Source organism: Schistocerca cancellata, chromosome 3 (assembly GCF_023864275.1).
Source record: "Schistocerca cancellata isolate TAMUIC-IGC-003103 chromosome 3, iqSchCanc2.1, whole genome shotgun sequence".
Lineage (NCBI taxonomy): Eukaryota > Metazoa > Arthropoda > Insecta > Orthoptera > Acrididae > Schistocerca > Schistocerca cancellata.
Genome location: NC_064628.1, coordinates 52,846,363 through 52,861,182, shown reverse-complemented (window position 1 = coordinate 52,861,182; position 14,820 = coordinate 52,846,363). Strand labels below are relative to the sequence as shown.

Here is a 14,820-nt window from a genome sequence, read left to right as displayed (position 1 = left end):
AAAAGGAAAGGCAGAGCCAAAATTAGAAGATCCAAAATTGATTGCAGACCTCGCCTTTTTAGTTGATCTGACTGCACACTTTAACGCTCTCAATAAGACTTTTCAAGATGAGTAGCAGCTTATTTCTGATCTTATGAAAAAAAGTGGATGCATTTAATAAGAAACTCTCATTGTGGAAGGAACAACTCATGAAAATGAATACCGCTCATTGCCCTATGCTCTCTAAAGTCAGAGAGAACGCAACTTCTCACGAATTCGTTTCTGTGTTGGAGGAACTACAGGTACAATTTTCTAGACGTTTTCAGGACACTGCCAGTCTGACATCTGTTTTTGAACTATTTTCTAGACCCTTTGCCGGTTCAGTTGAAAGTACTCCAGTGCATTTGCAAATGGAATTAATCGATCTGCAGTGTAATTCCCGTTTAAAGGACAAATTTAAAAACTGTCCAGGAATTTTACGAAGGTTTTCCTCGGGAAGAGTTTCCCCGTCTCCACAATGAGGCTGCAAATGTTATATCAGTGTTTGGATCGACATATGTGTGTGAAAGTTTTATTTCGATTATGAAACTAAGTAAGTCAGGATTACGTGGCAATCTGAGTGACAAAAATGTGAGACACTGTCTGCGTTTGTCCGTGTACCGTCAGTTTGTGCCGGATATGTACTTTATTATGTCTACTGTGAAGCAAAAATAATTAAATTAATGGTGATAATTTTGTTGTATTTGTCATATGTTTTGTTGAGAATTTTAGTTTTGCAAATTTTGTACAGTAGTTCCAGAATATAAAATTTTCTTGTTTCACATGTAGTTGGAATCACTTAATCCACATCATACTGCATGCTGTAGACTACTTTCAAGTCTATTTCTATATCTCAGCTGAAATGTAAGAATTTTACGAGTGACGATGTGAGAAGCACGATATTGTTGGTGTAAAGCAGTTTCAAACCCAGCGTTATTGTTATTTTTCTGTAGGTGTATGAAGAGTCAACAAAGATTCAGTATTGCTCGACATGATGTGTTGTACAGAGCTTAATATCATCAAATGTCGTAATATGAAACTAAGCCACATGCTAGCAGGGCGGTGTTCCTTACGCGAATGCACTGTCACGTGCGGCGTGTTCGTAGTTCCGCGCATGCGCGCGCTGTCAGCTGGTGTGGTAGTGGGGGACGTGTGATGTCAGAAGGGAGCGATCCGCACGCATGTGAAACCTCGGCATGCGTGCTGCGTTCTTGGCCGTCCCTGATGTACAATGATGGAGAATATATGTTTCCCAGGACACTGGCGAAATTGGAGGACATAAGGCCACCATTTTGACCTATAAATGGCATGGAGCCAACTTCAGCTAAGTGAAACAATGAAAAGTTGAATTGTGTAAGAATAATCAGTGATTAGACTGGAAGATGAGGAATTCCTTCCTTTTTCTTTCATTGGTAAGTCTGTGGCCAGATTAGGCAACCAAAACAATTTTGAATCTCTACTTTTAACTATTTTGTAAAATTCTGTTTGTGGTTGGTTAGAAATTGGATTACATAGTCAGCTATTTGCCAAATATCTGTCTATATAACGTTGTGCGGTTGTGTAATGAAGGATGTGTATTTCCCCCCGCTCTGTTTCTATTTCCCTCCAAAATTTCATCCCCCCCCCCCTTCCAAATATCTTTGAGATATTTGTACAGTACCAAAAATCTATAATAGCTCAAAGCTTTGCCAACTTCACCTTATGGTCCAGTACATTCATTTTGTTAATCAGAATCTGATGGTGAAATTCAATTACCTAGAAACCGTGCTAATTGCAAAGTACCTGTAAAATAAAACTTCATTATTATGGTTCCTATGTAAACGTGTTGCTATATTTCATGTGAAGTAGATCAAATGTATATACAAATAAGAGAAGTATTCCTATAGCTATGTTGGAGACACATTAGCAACTTTTGCACTCATTAAGTTTCAAAGTAATTAGCATTTTTATCAAAACAAACAGCATAATTCAACAACAATTACTGTCATACCTAAAAGGTCACACTCAAAAGAACCTCTCCTCACAATTCAGTTAATCACAAATGTAAATGTTTAACTGTAAATGTTTAAATGTAAACAGAAAGAGGAGAACAATATCTGAGAGTAGCATTGATAATTGTAACCTTGCAAAAGGAAAATTTTGGGAGCCATTTTAGTCAGTCTGTGAAGGTTATGATATGAGCAAGATCTGTGTCCAAAATTGCTGCACAACGTCCACAGGAAAGTTAGCACAAATTACAAGTTGTAAGAGATGCCAAGTTTTATCTAAATTCCATATTTGAGAGTCTATTCAGTAACTGATTTTCAGTCATTGATTGTGAACCATAACTGGTTTTATCAACTGTGTTAATCTTCAATAATACTTACTGTGACAATAGGAACAGGCTGAGAACTGCTTTATTTCCAGATTTTATTTACTGTGCAAAGTATGATCTTTTGATATGGCTACCCCTTTGGAAAGGAGAGTGTAATTAGGGAATATATTAATGATCTACCTGCCACATGTAGTAAACTTCGGGATCACTTCACTGTCAGGTTACTGCACTCGAGTAATCTCAATTTGGAATATCAATTGAGTGTAATATGTGGCTAGCTCTTTATCTATGCAGAAATTAATAGTGAATGCGACTTGATCTGGCCGTAAACCACAGGTTATTTGATAACGAAGTGCAGTTAAAGTAATTGGACTGAAAACCTCGAGTGGAACACATCATTTACAATAGGCTACTTTAGACAACCACTTTTCAGCCAAATTTGATAGCGGCACAGCCATTGGAGGCATATTAGCACAGGTAAATACGACTATGCTTCAAAGACAAGGACATTCCATCACAACAGGACATTTACAGTGAGAACAAAAATTCTTGAAGAAATTTAAAGATGTATAATAGACTGAACTACTCCTAATGAGTATAAATTTATTTTCATCACTAGTTATGCTACAGTGTGCCATTTGGAACTTTGCCACCTTGTTTCCAGGTCGTATTTGAATATCCAAGTTTTGTCTCCTACGATAATTTCATCAAAAAGGCAGTATCTTCTTCAATGCATTGCAGAAGGTCTTCGAAAGCACACTCACCTCTGATTTTGGTCATCCATTAAGACCTTCAGGACAAGTTTACTGCAGATCTTTCGCACTGCCAAATCTTCAGTGATAATGGTGTGCACTGTCATCTTATCAACACCAATAGTGCTCCTCAGAAAGAATGTCGCCTTCTCCTCAGTGATTGCCATTTGAGTTCCTGAAGCATCTTCATAATACCTGCATGTTTTTCGAACCTACCAGTAACAAATCTAGCAGCCTGCCTCTGAATTGCTTTGACGTCTTCCTGCCTTATAGCCACGATTCACATCCCTTAACATCAAATAAATCACAGGCAACTGAAGATTAAAAAATGTATAGCACTGGGAGGAAAGTGTACAGTTGGGCAGTAACTGAGAGGACTTGTATTAAAGCTTTGATGTATATCTCCATTTTTACCTCATATGAAGTTTCATCAGGATTAACACCATTTTCGGTTTCTTCACTGCTGACTGTTCCTTCTTTCTTTCCTTTAGCTTTTGTTCTGCCAGTCTTCACATTCTCTTCTTTGACAGTGGGCTCCTGGAAGAAACAAATGGAATGTGAAGTGTATAGAGAGTAATAAAGTACCTAACACACGGCAATGTACAACATGACACTGGGAGAAAAAGGAGGGGTGGGATAGAGGGGGGAAGGTTGAGTTAAGTTTCTTTCTGGTAGGTAACTATTTCTTTCTAGTAGATAACTATCTACAACAGGCAGCAGTTTAAATCTTTTTTACGATATTTTATACCACATGTTGTGTGTGCTTTGCCAAGCAGCATAGTTCAATTGAGGAAACAAACCATGTGCACAACTGCAACACATAGTATCTACTTTTGCTCATCTAAAATAATCATAGTATCTAATATGATATGGTTAAAAATCAATGGATTTTATCCTCAGTTTTAAAGACTGTCATGTTCACCAAGTCTATGAGGAAAATTACAACCATCTGTTGCAATGTCACACAGACTTTTTTGCACTCACTTCAACTATGCCTGTATGGTTCAGGACACACAACGTACGCCATAAAAGATCCATGTGAAAATTGGTTAAAACTGCTGTTTATTACAGGCAGTTATTGAAACTCTATATCTACAAGCACACTCTGATGTCTGTAGTGATTTAATATAGTTATGAAATACAAATACATAAATTGGCATTTACTATAGTATGTAATACACACTGGTAGTAGTCCTCACAACACCTTGATAATAATTTTCTCTAAATGTCCTCAATTTGCTTGGATGCACTGCTGAAGGCTCAATGGGAAGGTTTCTGTAATACATCTTAACATATCCTGCAGAATGGTGCTTATTTCACAGTAAATGGCAGTCCTATGTTCATCAATTGTCTGTAAATGACTGGAAAAACCATTTCCTTCACATAATAAATAATCGATAGCTGTTAAATCTAGGGAACAGGATGGCCATCTCCCACTGGTGAAGTGGGGTATCACCTGGTTTGGAAACGATTGAGTGCAGCCATAATTCAGTGTAGTGTGTTGGAACCACATGTTATTCTGCTACATTCTGTAGTAGTGACTTGCATTCAGTGTTGCTATGAGTCCAGTGTCATCCTCAAAAAACTAGGATCAATAATCTCATACACAACAACTGCACATGATATCACAACATTTGGATTCCACAAGAGCTTTTCATGTAAATGTCTTAGATTTCCTGAAACCAGTAATGGAAGATTCGCTTATTAACATATCCAGTTGTGAAAAGTGTGCCTTATCTTTCTGGTTGTTGGAGAAATTGTGGTTCTCAGTTAGTTACTGCAAGAATGCCAACACAGTTAACAAGTACGTTTTGACTATAAATGTGTCAACTCTTGAGCCACCTGCAGTTTACATGAATTAAACTTCAAATCATACAGTAGGTGGCCCAATGAACATCTGGGACTGTACTATCATGTCATGCACACTTACTCCATGTTCTCACATTTTTTACCCAGTCTGATGACTTATTGTTCAAAATATCACGAATGGCTCTTTACTGTCTCACCTGTAGGCAACTACTGATCCACTGGGTGCAGCCAATGGGTGATCACTGTTCTGTTGCGATGCCTATTGCCCCAATTAGCAACTGCACACAGTACCGTTCCATGGTACATTAGTTGCTTTATTTCCTACTTAGCGATGTATGCATCTGCAGCATTCAAAGTGCATTTCATCAGGTTTGCTAACTGCAACTGGTAGATAAAATTATGTTCCACTATGCATATCCACAATTGCACTTATGAGTGGCTTCTGGATCTCACAGCATGAACAAAAGCAATTGGGGAAAAGATGTGAAGACACAGTCTGTCATGTACGTGTAGCCCAACGAGTACCAATAATGTCACTTTTTCTTTCTGTGTTCTTACTACTTCTGCTCATTTGTGTCATAGTGTTCAGCACTGAGTGATTATTACAACAGAAGCATGTGACACTGGACTTGAGAGCTGAGCAGGTAGCATCCAGCAATGCCAACATGGCTATTCAAGCCAGAACTCACTCATCTGTTTTCAAATTGACCAGAGCTCATCGGTCCCATCAGATTAGAGAAGGATGGGGAAGGAAGTAGGCACTGTCCCGTCAAAGGAACCATCCCGGCATTTGCCTGAAGTGATTTAGGGAAATCAGGGAAAATCTAAATCATCGTCCTCCTGAACGCGATTCCAGTCTGCTAACCATTGCGCCACCTTGCACGGTAGTGATTTAGGGTTGGTTGGTTGGTTGGTTTGGGGGGGATTAAAGGGACCCAACTGCGACGGTCATCGGTCCCTTTTTCCAAAAAAAGAAGGGGTAGAACCACCCAAAGAGAATAAAAAAAAAAAACGAACAACAGGAAAGACGTCAGACGACACAGGACAAGAAATACTCCTACAGAGATCAGACAAAACAAATTAAAATCACACAGAGTGTGACAGTGGTTGGCCGACCATAGAGATAAAAAGGAAAAGCCAACCACCGAGAACACATTAAAAACTCAGCGTAAAATCGTAGGCCAATGGCCAGAATCAACACAAAAGAACAGAACAAACACTCAGAGTAAATAATAAAAACCCCCTGCCCGAATAAAACGGAAAACTAAGTCAGCCATACCAGGGTCATCACATAAGAGGGCAGGGAGCGTATCAGGCAGCCCAAATGTCTGCCTGACCACAGCTAAAAGGGGGGCAGGCCAACAAAATGTGGGCCACAGTCAAAGCCGCCCCGCAGCGACATACAGGAGGGTCCTCCCGGCGCAGTAAATAACTGTGTGTCAGGTGGGAGTGGCCAATGCGGAGCCGACAAAGGACGACAGAGTCCCTGCGGTTGGCTCGCAGGGATGACCGCCACACAGTCGTCGTCTCCTTGATGGCACGGAGTTTATTGGGCATGATCCGATTGCGCCATTCAGCGTCCCAAAGCGCAAAAACTTTTCGGCGGAGGACTGCCCGCAAATCAGTCTCTGGGAGGCCAACGTCCAGAGACTGTTTACTCGTGGCCTCTTTCGCCAGGCGGTCAACATGTTCATTGCCCGGGATACCGACATGACCGGGGGTCCACACAAAGACCACAGAGCGGCCGCAACGCGCAAGAGTATGCAGGGACTCATGGATAGCCATCACCAGACGAGAACGAGGAAAACACTGGTCGAGAGCTCGTAAACCGCTCAGGGAATCGCTACAGATAACGAAGGACTCACCTGAGCAGGAGCGGATATACTCTAGGGCACGAAAGATGGCGACTAGCTCAGCAGTGTAAACGCTGCAGCCAGCCGCCAAGGACCGTTGTTCGGAATGGTCCCCTAGAGTTAGCGCATACCCGACACGACCAGCAACCATCGAACCGTCGGTGTAAACAATTCCAGAGCCCTGATACGTGGCCAGGATGGAATAAAAGCGGCGGCGGAAGGCCTCTGGAGGGACCGAGCCCTTCGAGCCCTGTGCCAAGTCGAGCCGAAGGCAAGGGCGAGGAACACACCACGGGGGTGTACGCAGAGGCGCCCGGAAAGGAGGTGGAACTGGGAAAAACCCAAGCCCGCAGAGAAGCTCCTTGATGCGTACGGCGATCGGACAACCCGACCGGGGCCGACGGTCTGGCAGATGGACGACCGACTGTGGGAACAGGACACGATAATTTGGATGCCCGGGCAAGCTAAAAACATGGGCAGCATAAGCGGCCAGCAAACGTTGGCGTCGGAACCGCAGTGGAGGTACACCTGCCTCCACTAGGACGCTGTCCACAGGGCTGGTGCGGAAAGCACCAGTGGCAAGGCGTATCCCGCTGTGGAGAATTGGGTCCAGCACCCGCAACGCAGATGGGGATGCTGAGCCATAAGCTAGGCACCCATAGTCCAGGCGAGACTGGATTAACGCCTGGTAAAGCCGCAACAGGGTAGATCGGTCGGCGCCCCAGCGGGTGTGGCTCAAACAACGCAGGGCGTTGAGATGCCGCCAACACACTTGTTTAAGCTGCCGGATATGAGGCAGCCAAGTCAACCGGGCATCAAAAAGGACACCCAAAAACCTGTGGGTCTCCACCACAGCAAGAAGTTCGTCGGCAAGATAAAGCCGCGGCTCAGGATGGACCGTTCGGCGCCGGCAGAAATGCATAACGCGGGTCTTGGCAGCCGAAAACTGAAAACCACGCGCTACAGTCCAAGACTGCGCCTTGCGGATTGCGCCCTGTAGCTGACGTTCAGCTGCTGCAATGCTAATAGAACTATAGTAAAGACAGAAGTCGTCAGCATACAGGGAAGCGGAGACAGAATTTCCTACTGCCGCAGCGAGACCGTTTATTGCAATTAAAAACAGGCAGACACTGAGGACAGAGCCCTGGGGTACCCCGTTCTCCTGGACGAGGGAGGAACTATACGAGGCCGCGACTTGCACGCGGAAGGTACGATACGACAGAAAATTTCTGATAAAGATCGGCAGAGGGCCCCGAAGACCCCTACCATGAAGCGTAGAAAGGATGTGATGACGCCATGTCGTATCGTACGCCTTCCGCATGTCGAAAAAGACAGCGACCAGGTGCTGACGGCGGGCAAAGGCTGTACGGATGGCCGACTCAAGGCTCACCAGATTGTCGGTGGCGGAGCGGCCTTTACGGAACCCACCCTGAGACGGAGCCAGAAGGCCCCGAGACTCCAGCACCCAATTTAAGCGCCGGCTCACCATCCGTTCAAGCAACTTGCAAAGAACGTTGGTGAGACTAATGGGACGGTAGCTGTCCACCTCCAGAGGGTTCTTTCCAGGTTTCAAAATGGGGATGACAATACTTTCCCGCCATTGCGACGGAAACTCACCCTCGACCCAGAGACGGTTGTAAAGGTCGAGGAGGCGTCGATTGCAGTCCACTGAAAGGTGTTTCAGCATCTGACAGTGGATGCGATCTGGCCCGGGAGCGGTATCAGGGCAAGCGGCAAGGGCACTCTGAAATTCCCACTCACTGAATGGAGCGTTGTAGGGTTCAGAAGCGTTGGTGCGAAAAGAAAGGCTCCGACGTTCCATCCGCTCTTTAATGGAGCGGAAGGCCTGGGGGTAATTCGCAGAAGCGGAACTCATAGCAAAATGCTCTGCTAAGCGGTTTGCTATGACGTCGGAGTCAGTACAAACTGCTCCATTCAGTGAGAGCGCAGGGACGCTGGCAGGGGTCCGATAGCCGAAGACCCATCGAATCTTGGCCCAGACCGGCGATGGAGTGACATGGAGTCCAATGGTGGACACATACCGCTCCCAGCACTCCTTCTTGCCTTGGCGGATAAGGAGGCGGGCCCGCGCACGCAGCCGTTTGAAGGCGATAAGGTGGTCCATGGAGGGATGTCGCTTGTGACGCTGGAGCGCCCGCCGGCGACCTTTAATCGCTTCAGCGATCTCAGGCGACCACCAAGGCACAGCCCTCCGCCGAGGGGACCCAGAAGAACGGGGAATGGCAGACTCGGCGGCAGTGACGATGCCGGCGGTGACCGATGTAACCACCGCATCAATGGCAGCAGTTGAGAGAGACTCAATAGCGGCAGTGGAGGAGAACAAGTCCCAGTCAGCCTTATTCATAGCCCATCGGCTAGGGCGCCCAGAAGAGTGACGCTGTGGTAGTGACAGAAAAATTGGAAAGTGGTCACTACCACACAGGTCGTCATGCACACTCCAGTGGACAGATGGTAAGAGGCTAGGGCTACAGATTGAAAGGTCAATGGCGGAGTAGGTGCCATGCGCCACACTGAAGTGTGTGGAGGCACCATCATTCAAAATCGAGAGATCGAGCTGCGACAATAAATGCTCAACGGTGGCGCCTCGACCTGTTGCCGCTGACCCACCCCACAGAGGTTTATGGGCGTTAAAGTCGCCCAGTAATAAGAAAGGTGGCGGCAATTGGGCTAGCAGCGCAGCCAGGACATGCTGCGCGACATCACCCTCCGGTGGAAGGTAAAGACTGCAGACGGTAAGAGCCTGTGGCGTCCACACCCTAACAGCGACAGCCTCTAAAGCTGTTTGTAGAGGGACAGACTCGCTGTGAAGAGAGTTAAGGACATAGATGCAGATGCCACCAGACACCCTTTCATAAGCTGCTCGGTTCTTATAATAACCCCGATAGCCACGGAGGGCGGGGGTGCGCATTGCTGGAAACCAAGTTTCCTGCAGAGCAATGCAGAGGAAAGGGTGAAGGCTGATAAGTTGGTGGAGCTCAGCTAGATGGTGGAAGAAACCGCTGCAGTTCCACTGGAGGATGGTGTTGTCCATGGCTGAGAAAGGCGTGCCGGGACTGGGACGGCAGATTACGCCGCTGGGTCACCTGCTGCCTCCGATTGAGCACCCGTGCTAGTGCTATTGCTATTCACGGCGTCTGAGGGACCGGCGAGATCGAGGTCCTCAGCGGACGCCAGAATCTCCACCTCGTCCCCAGACGCAGAGCTAGAAGGTTGTGATGGGGTGGCTACCACCGCGCGTTCCTTGGGATTAGAGCTGCTCTTCTTTGATTTCTCACGCTGCTCCTTGGGTTTAACTGGCTGGGAGGGCTTCACCGATTCAGTCCCCGGGACTGAGGAGGATCGGGAAGCCCTTCGACCTGCAGATTGTGGGCACTTACGCCACTGTCGATCGTCAGCCTTCCCGCCGGTGGAAACCTGGGAAGGGAGGGACCCAAGGGACCCCTTGCGAGCGTGAGAAGCCGAAGAAGTTGGACACTTCTCCGGCTTAGAAGCGGGGACCGACGTCCCCGATGGGGGGGATGGTGTTGCTCCTGAGGTAGGTGGCACAGGAGCAACCCGGTGGGTAGAGCCCCCCACTGGCAAGGGGGCAGGAGGAGTTGTACCACTTGTCGATCCGGCCGGAAGGCGCGAAACTGATGGGGCTAGCACAGGTGTTGTAGCAGCGGCGTAGGAAGTTGTCATTCGCACTGGATGTAATCGGTCGTATTTCCGTTTGGCCTCAGTATAAGTCAGTCGGTCCAGGGTCTTATATTCCATGATTTTGTGCTCTTTCTGGAATATTCTGCAGTCTGGCGAGCAAGGTGAATGGTGCTCCCCGCAGTTGACGCAGATGGGAGGCGGGGCACATGGAGTATCGGGATGAGATGGGCGTCCGCAATCTCGACATGTGAGGCTGGAAGTGTAGCGGGAAGACATATGGCCGAACTTCCAGCACTTGAAGCACCGCATCGGGGGAGGGATATAGGGCTTGACGTCACATCGGTAGACCAACACCTTGACCTTTTCCGGTAACGTATCACCCTCGAAGGCCAAGATGAAGGCACCGGTAGCAACCTGATTATCCCTCGGACCCCGATGAACGCGCCGGACGAAATGAACACCTCTACGTTCTAAGTTGGCGCGCAGCTCGTCATCAGACTGCAAAAGGAGGTCCCTATGGAAAATAACAGCCTGGACCATATTTAAACTCTTATGTGGAGTAATAGTAACGTTAACATCCCCCAACTTGTCACAAGCAAGTAACCTGCGTGACTGGGCGGAGGATGCCGTTTGTATCAGTACTGCGCCAGAGCGCATTTTAGACAAGCCCTCCACCTCCCCAAACTTGTCCTCTAAATGCTCGATGAAGAACTGAGGCTTTGTGGAGAGAAAAGACTCCCCATCAGCTCTCGTGCAAACTAAGAATCGGGGCGAATAACTGTTACCTCCATCCTGGGACTTACGCTCTTCCCATGGCGTGGCCAGGGAGGGGAACGTTTTCGGATCGTACTTCTGAGCATTAAATTGAGCCCGAGAACGCTTAGAGACTGCTGGCGGCTGGCCGCCAGCGAGAGATGATGTACCACGCTTCATTGCGGGTCATCCGCCCTGATGCCACCTACTCCGACCAAGGGCCCTCCCCACGGGCGCCACCCAGCCACAGCAAAGGCCACCTGGCAGGACGGCCGTTGCCGGGAGTCCTGATACCCCAGGAGGATAGGCATCTACTCCTTGGCATACGTGGGGAGTTAACGGCGCAGGCATCAGTAGAGCGATCCCTGTGTTGTCAGGGGGCTACAACCAAGAGGGTACATGGCGGCCCCACCACAACGGACTGGCTACCGTGCTGGATCTTAGGTGCAAAACTGTCCAAGGTCGTCGTCGCAGTTAAAAGAAACACTGCAGAGGGCAGCGTGGTAATCGCACCCAGGGACGTATCCCCGCCCTAAAGATCGAAAACGAGCGGGACACCATTGGAACGACGTGACAGCCGGCTAAAGGTCTAATTGCATGACGGATACAGTGCACCATGTAAGGCGCCCTTCCCCAATTGGCTCGCTCTTCGGAATAATTTAGAAAGTTGGAGGTCAAACCCGAGAGGGGACCATCACATAAGGCCAAAACATGTGAGACTCCTTTTAGTCGCCTCTTACGACAGGCAGGAATACCGCGGGCCTATTCTAACCCCCGAACCCGCAGGGGGAGTGATTTAGGGAAATCACGGAAAACCTAAATCAGTATGGCCTGATGTGGATTTCAACTGTCGTCCTCCTGAATGCAAGTCCAGTGTGCTAACAAATGCGCCACCTCGCTCAGTGACTTGTAGTTGCTCCTCTAGCAACTTTTCACACTCAAGCAGCTGTTTTGCAACAGATAAGTAGGTGCCAGAAGTCACAATACCTGTGCAACAGTTAGTTCTGAACTGGTTTCAAGTGCAAGAAGATAAAACCAATAATCCATGGTGAACATAAACCATGCACACAATCAGAGTGTACAGACATAGTCACACTGCAAATCATTCACCCAGCAATGGCACGTAAGTGAATGACCCTTCTGGTCATTTTGAAGGCTGAAAATGCAATGGCAATCATTCAAATTATGTTCTCGGCTGCAACACCAGTTGGCACAGTGGCAAGAACAGCATCAGCCTTGGTGTATGCAAATTGTACCAATTTGCTTATCAATCTGAGCACGAAGCTATTTCCAGTTCCAGCAACTTCAGAAACAAATAAATGCAGAGCAATATAAGACTTTTCTCTGGTTGGGTGTGAGTGCATTATGCCTGACTGTGTGATTTTCAGCTGGTACGCTGCAATCTTAGTTCACATCCAAGTCAGGCTCTGAAGTGGCCATAACCATGCTCGATTCAGATCTGACGTCACAATCTTCATCTCACAATACACCAAGAGCTTCAAGAGCATTCGATAACTCAGGGCTCTTGTTCTCATCTAATGTCAACAGCAAAAAATTTTTTTGGATCGAGTGCTTCTTGAGCGCTGCTAAGACGTGTGCCGTTGTTGACGTAAAAGATAATCTTAGTCTCAAAAAGAACGGTATAAATGGGGCAGTTTATAGGCGCAAATTTGTCAACGCTTGTATGTGGTGTTTTCAGCACTGCTGAGATGTTCCTTTTCCACATCTGCCTTTTGTCATCTTAAAGGGTGATTTTGGCACCTTCAGTGTAACCCGTGACATCGAACACATCATCAATGGGCTCTGTTTCATGGGTTTTATAGACTGGTCCTTAGCTTGCTGCAAACTTTGTGAGGCACCTGTTCTCTCAAGTTTCCTGGTCTTTCCTCACATTTTTCAAAGCTGCAGGAGCCCAAAAGGCTTGTGTCCAGCACCTGTCTAAAACAAAGCGACCTTACTTGGCCTTTCTTTATTGTAAACTTGTTCAAAAATATAGTCTATTCATGAGATGTGACTTGAGATTGCAAACCATCACAACTGCTACTCAAGTTGTGTGCCATCAAACAAAGAGCTGCCTTTTTGATGCCTCCTTTTTCTTAAGCTGTTTCTACAGACAATTGAGTATTTTTGTTGATTAAATTTTCTAAGCTTTGGTTATATTTTTTGAAAAGTAATTTATAATACCAATCTCAGAATCAGCTGACTAAATGTCCATCTCAGCTTGCTATAGCTTGACAATTCCAGGATTAGTAACTGAACACTGACTTGTCCGCTCCACTGAGGAATCACATGATTTATTTTTTAGCCCTCTATTTTCAAAACTGTTGTATTCTTACAGGTTTCATGAGGAAAATGAAATATGCAGAATTTATTCCCTTTTCTGCAAGTCTTATGACGATTTTGTATCTGATACTTCTTTACCCATTGGTGTAATTATTCATCATGCTTTGCAAGACTGAAGCATCACCTGCTCAGTGTATGCAATTACAACAGCAGAACACACATCAGGAGTATCTTCAATCCAGATAAGAATGTGAGCATGCACTGAATCCCTCATTTGAAATACAAAACAGCTGAAGTAGTCAACGACATGTCTTTTCAATATGTTTGTCTTCAAAATTATACTGTATTACTGCCGTGGAAATGTGTTGATAGAAATAGCCTATCACTATTAACAGAGGTAATTGTAACAACTATAGAGGAATATCTCTCGAGCATTGCTGGAAAGGCGTATGCAAGGATAATCGTGAAGAGACTAGAAACCTTGGCTGCTCGAATCTACCCTGAGTCACAGTGTGGATTTTGAACTGGCAGATCCACAAGTGACATGATATTCACCTTGCGCCACCTACAAGAGAAGTGCTGCGAACGCAGAGTGCCATTATATGTGGCTTTTGTTGACCTCAACAAAGCCTTTGGCACAGTCAGTAGGGAGGGACTCTACAGCATACTGGAAAAAATTGGATGTCCCCCAACTTTGCTGTCTTTAATAAGCTCTTTTCATGACAATATGCGTGGCTCGGTAATCTTCGATGGCAGTACATCTAAACCACTCAGTATGAACTGTGGCGTAAGACAAGGCTGTGTGTTGGCACCTACTCTTTTTGGAATTTTCGTCTCGGGTCTGCTCCAAGTGGCTTTCGAGAATTGCAATGTTGGAGTACATCTGCATACTAGGAAAGATGGAAGGCTTTTCAATGCCAGTCTTCTGAAGAGTAGGACAAAGCGCTACGAGATAGCCGCTCGTGAACTCCTGTATGCTGATGATGCTACAATTGTTGTGAACTCCGCAGAATAGCTGCAAGAGCTAGTATCAAGATTTAGTCATGCATGCCACCTATTCTCGATTAGTGTAAACAGCAGTAAGACCGTAATTATGGTTCAGGGTACTAACACAAAGCCGAATATCACACTAGATGGCACTACTCTGCTAGTCGTAGATAACTTCTGCTATCTTGGATGTACTATAGAATCAAACATGTCTGTTGACAAGGAAATTTATGCTCACATTGGAACAGTTGCGACAACTTTTGGCAAACTCTCTACACGTGTTTGGAAAAACAACAAACTCTCTTTGACCACCAAAATTCTTTTATATCAAACTTGCGTCCTCAGCATCCTTTTGTATGCATCGGAAACATGGACTACTTATGCCAAACAA

The 14,820-nt window shown here is 46.2% G+C and overlaps 1 protein-coding gene across 3 annotated transcripts in view; it reads right to left on the bottom strand.

Moving 5' to 3' along the window:
• The window catches only part of LOC126176945 (heterochromatin protein 1-like), a 156,375-nt gene that overhangs the window by 24,227 nt on the left and 117,328 nt on the right, over positions 1-14,820 (bottom strand). For all 3 annotated transcript variants that reach the window (XM_049924147.1, XM_049924145.1, XM_049924146.1), the window contains exon 4: positions 3,499-3,621. In XM_049924147.1, coding sequence (XP_049780104.1) covers positions 3,499-3,621 — 123 coding nt within the window. The remainder of the gene's footprint in view (positions 1-3,498; positions 3,622-14,820) is intronic.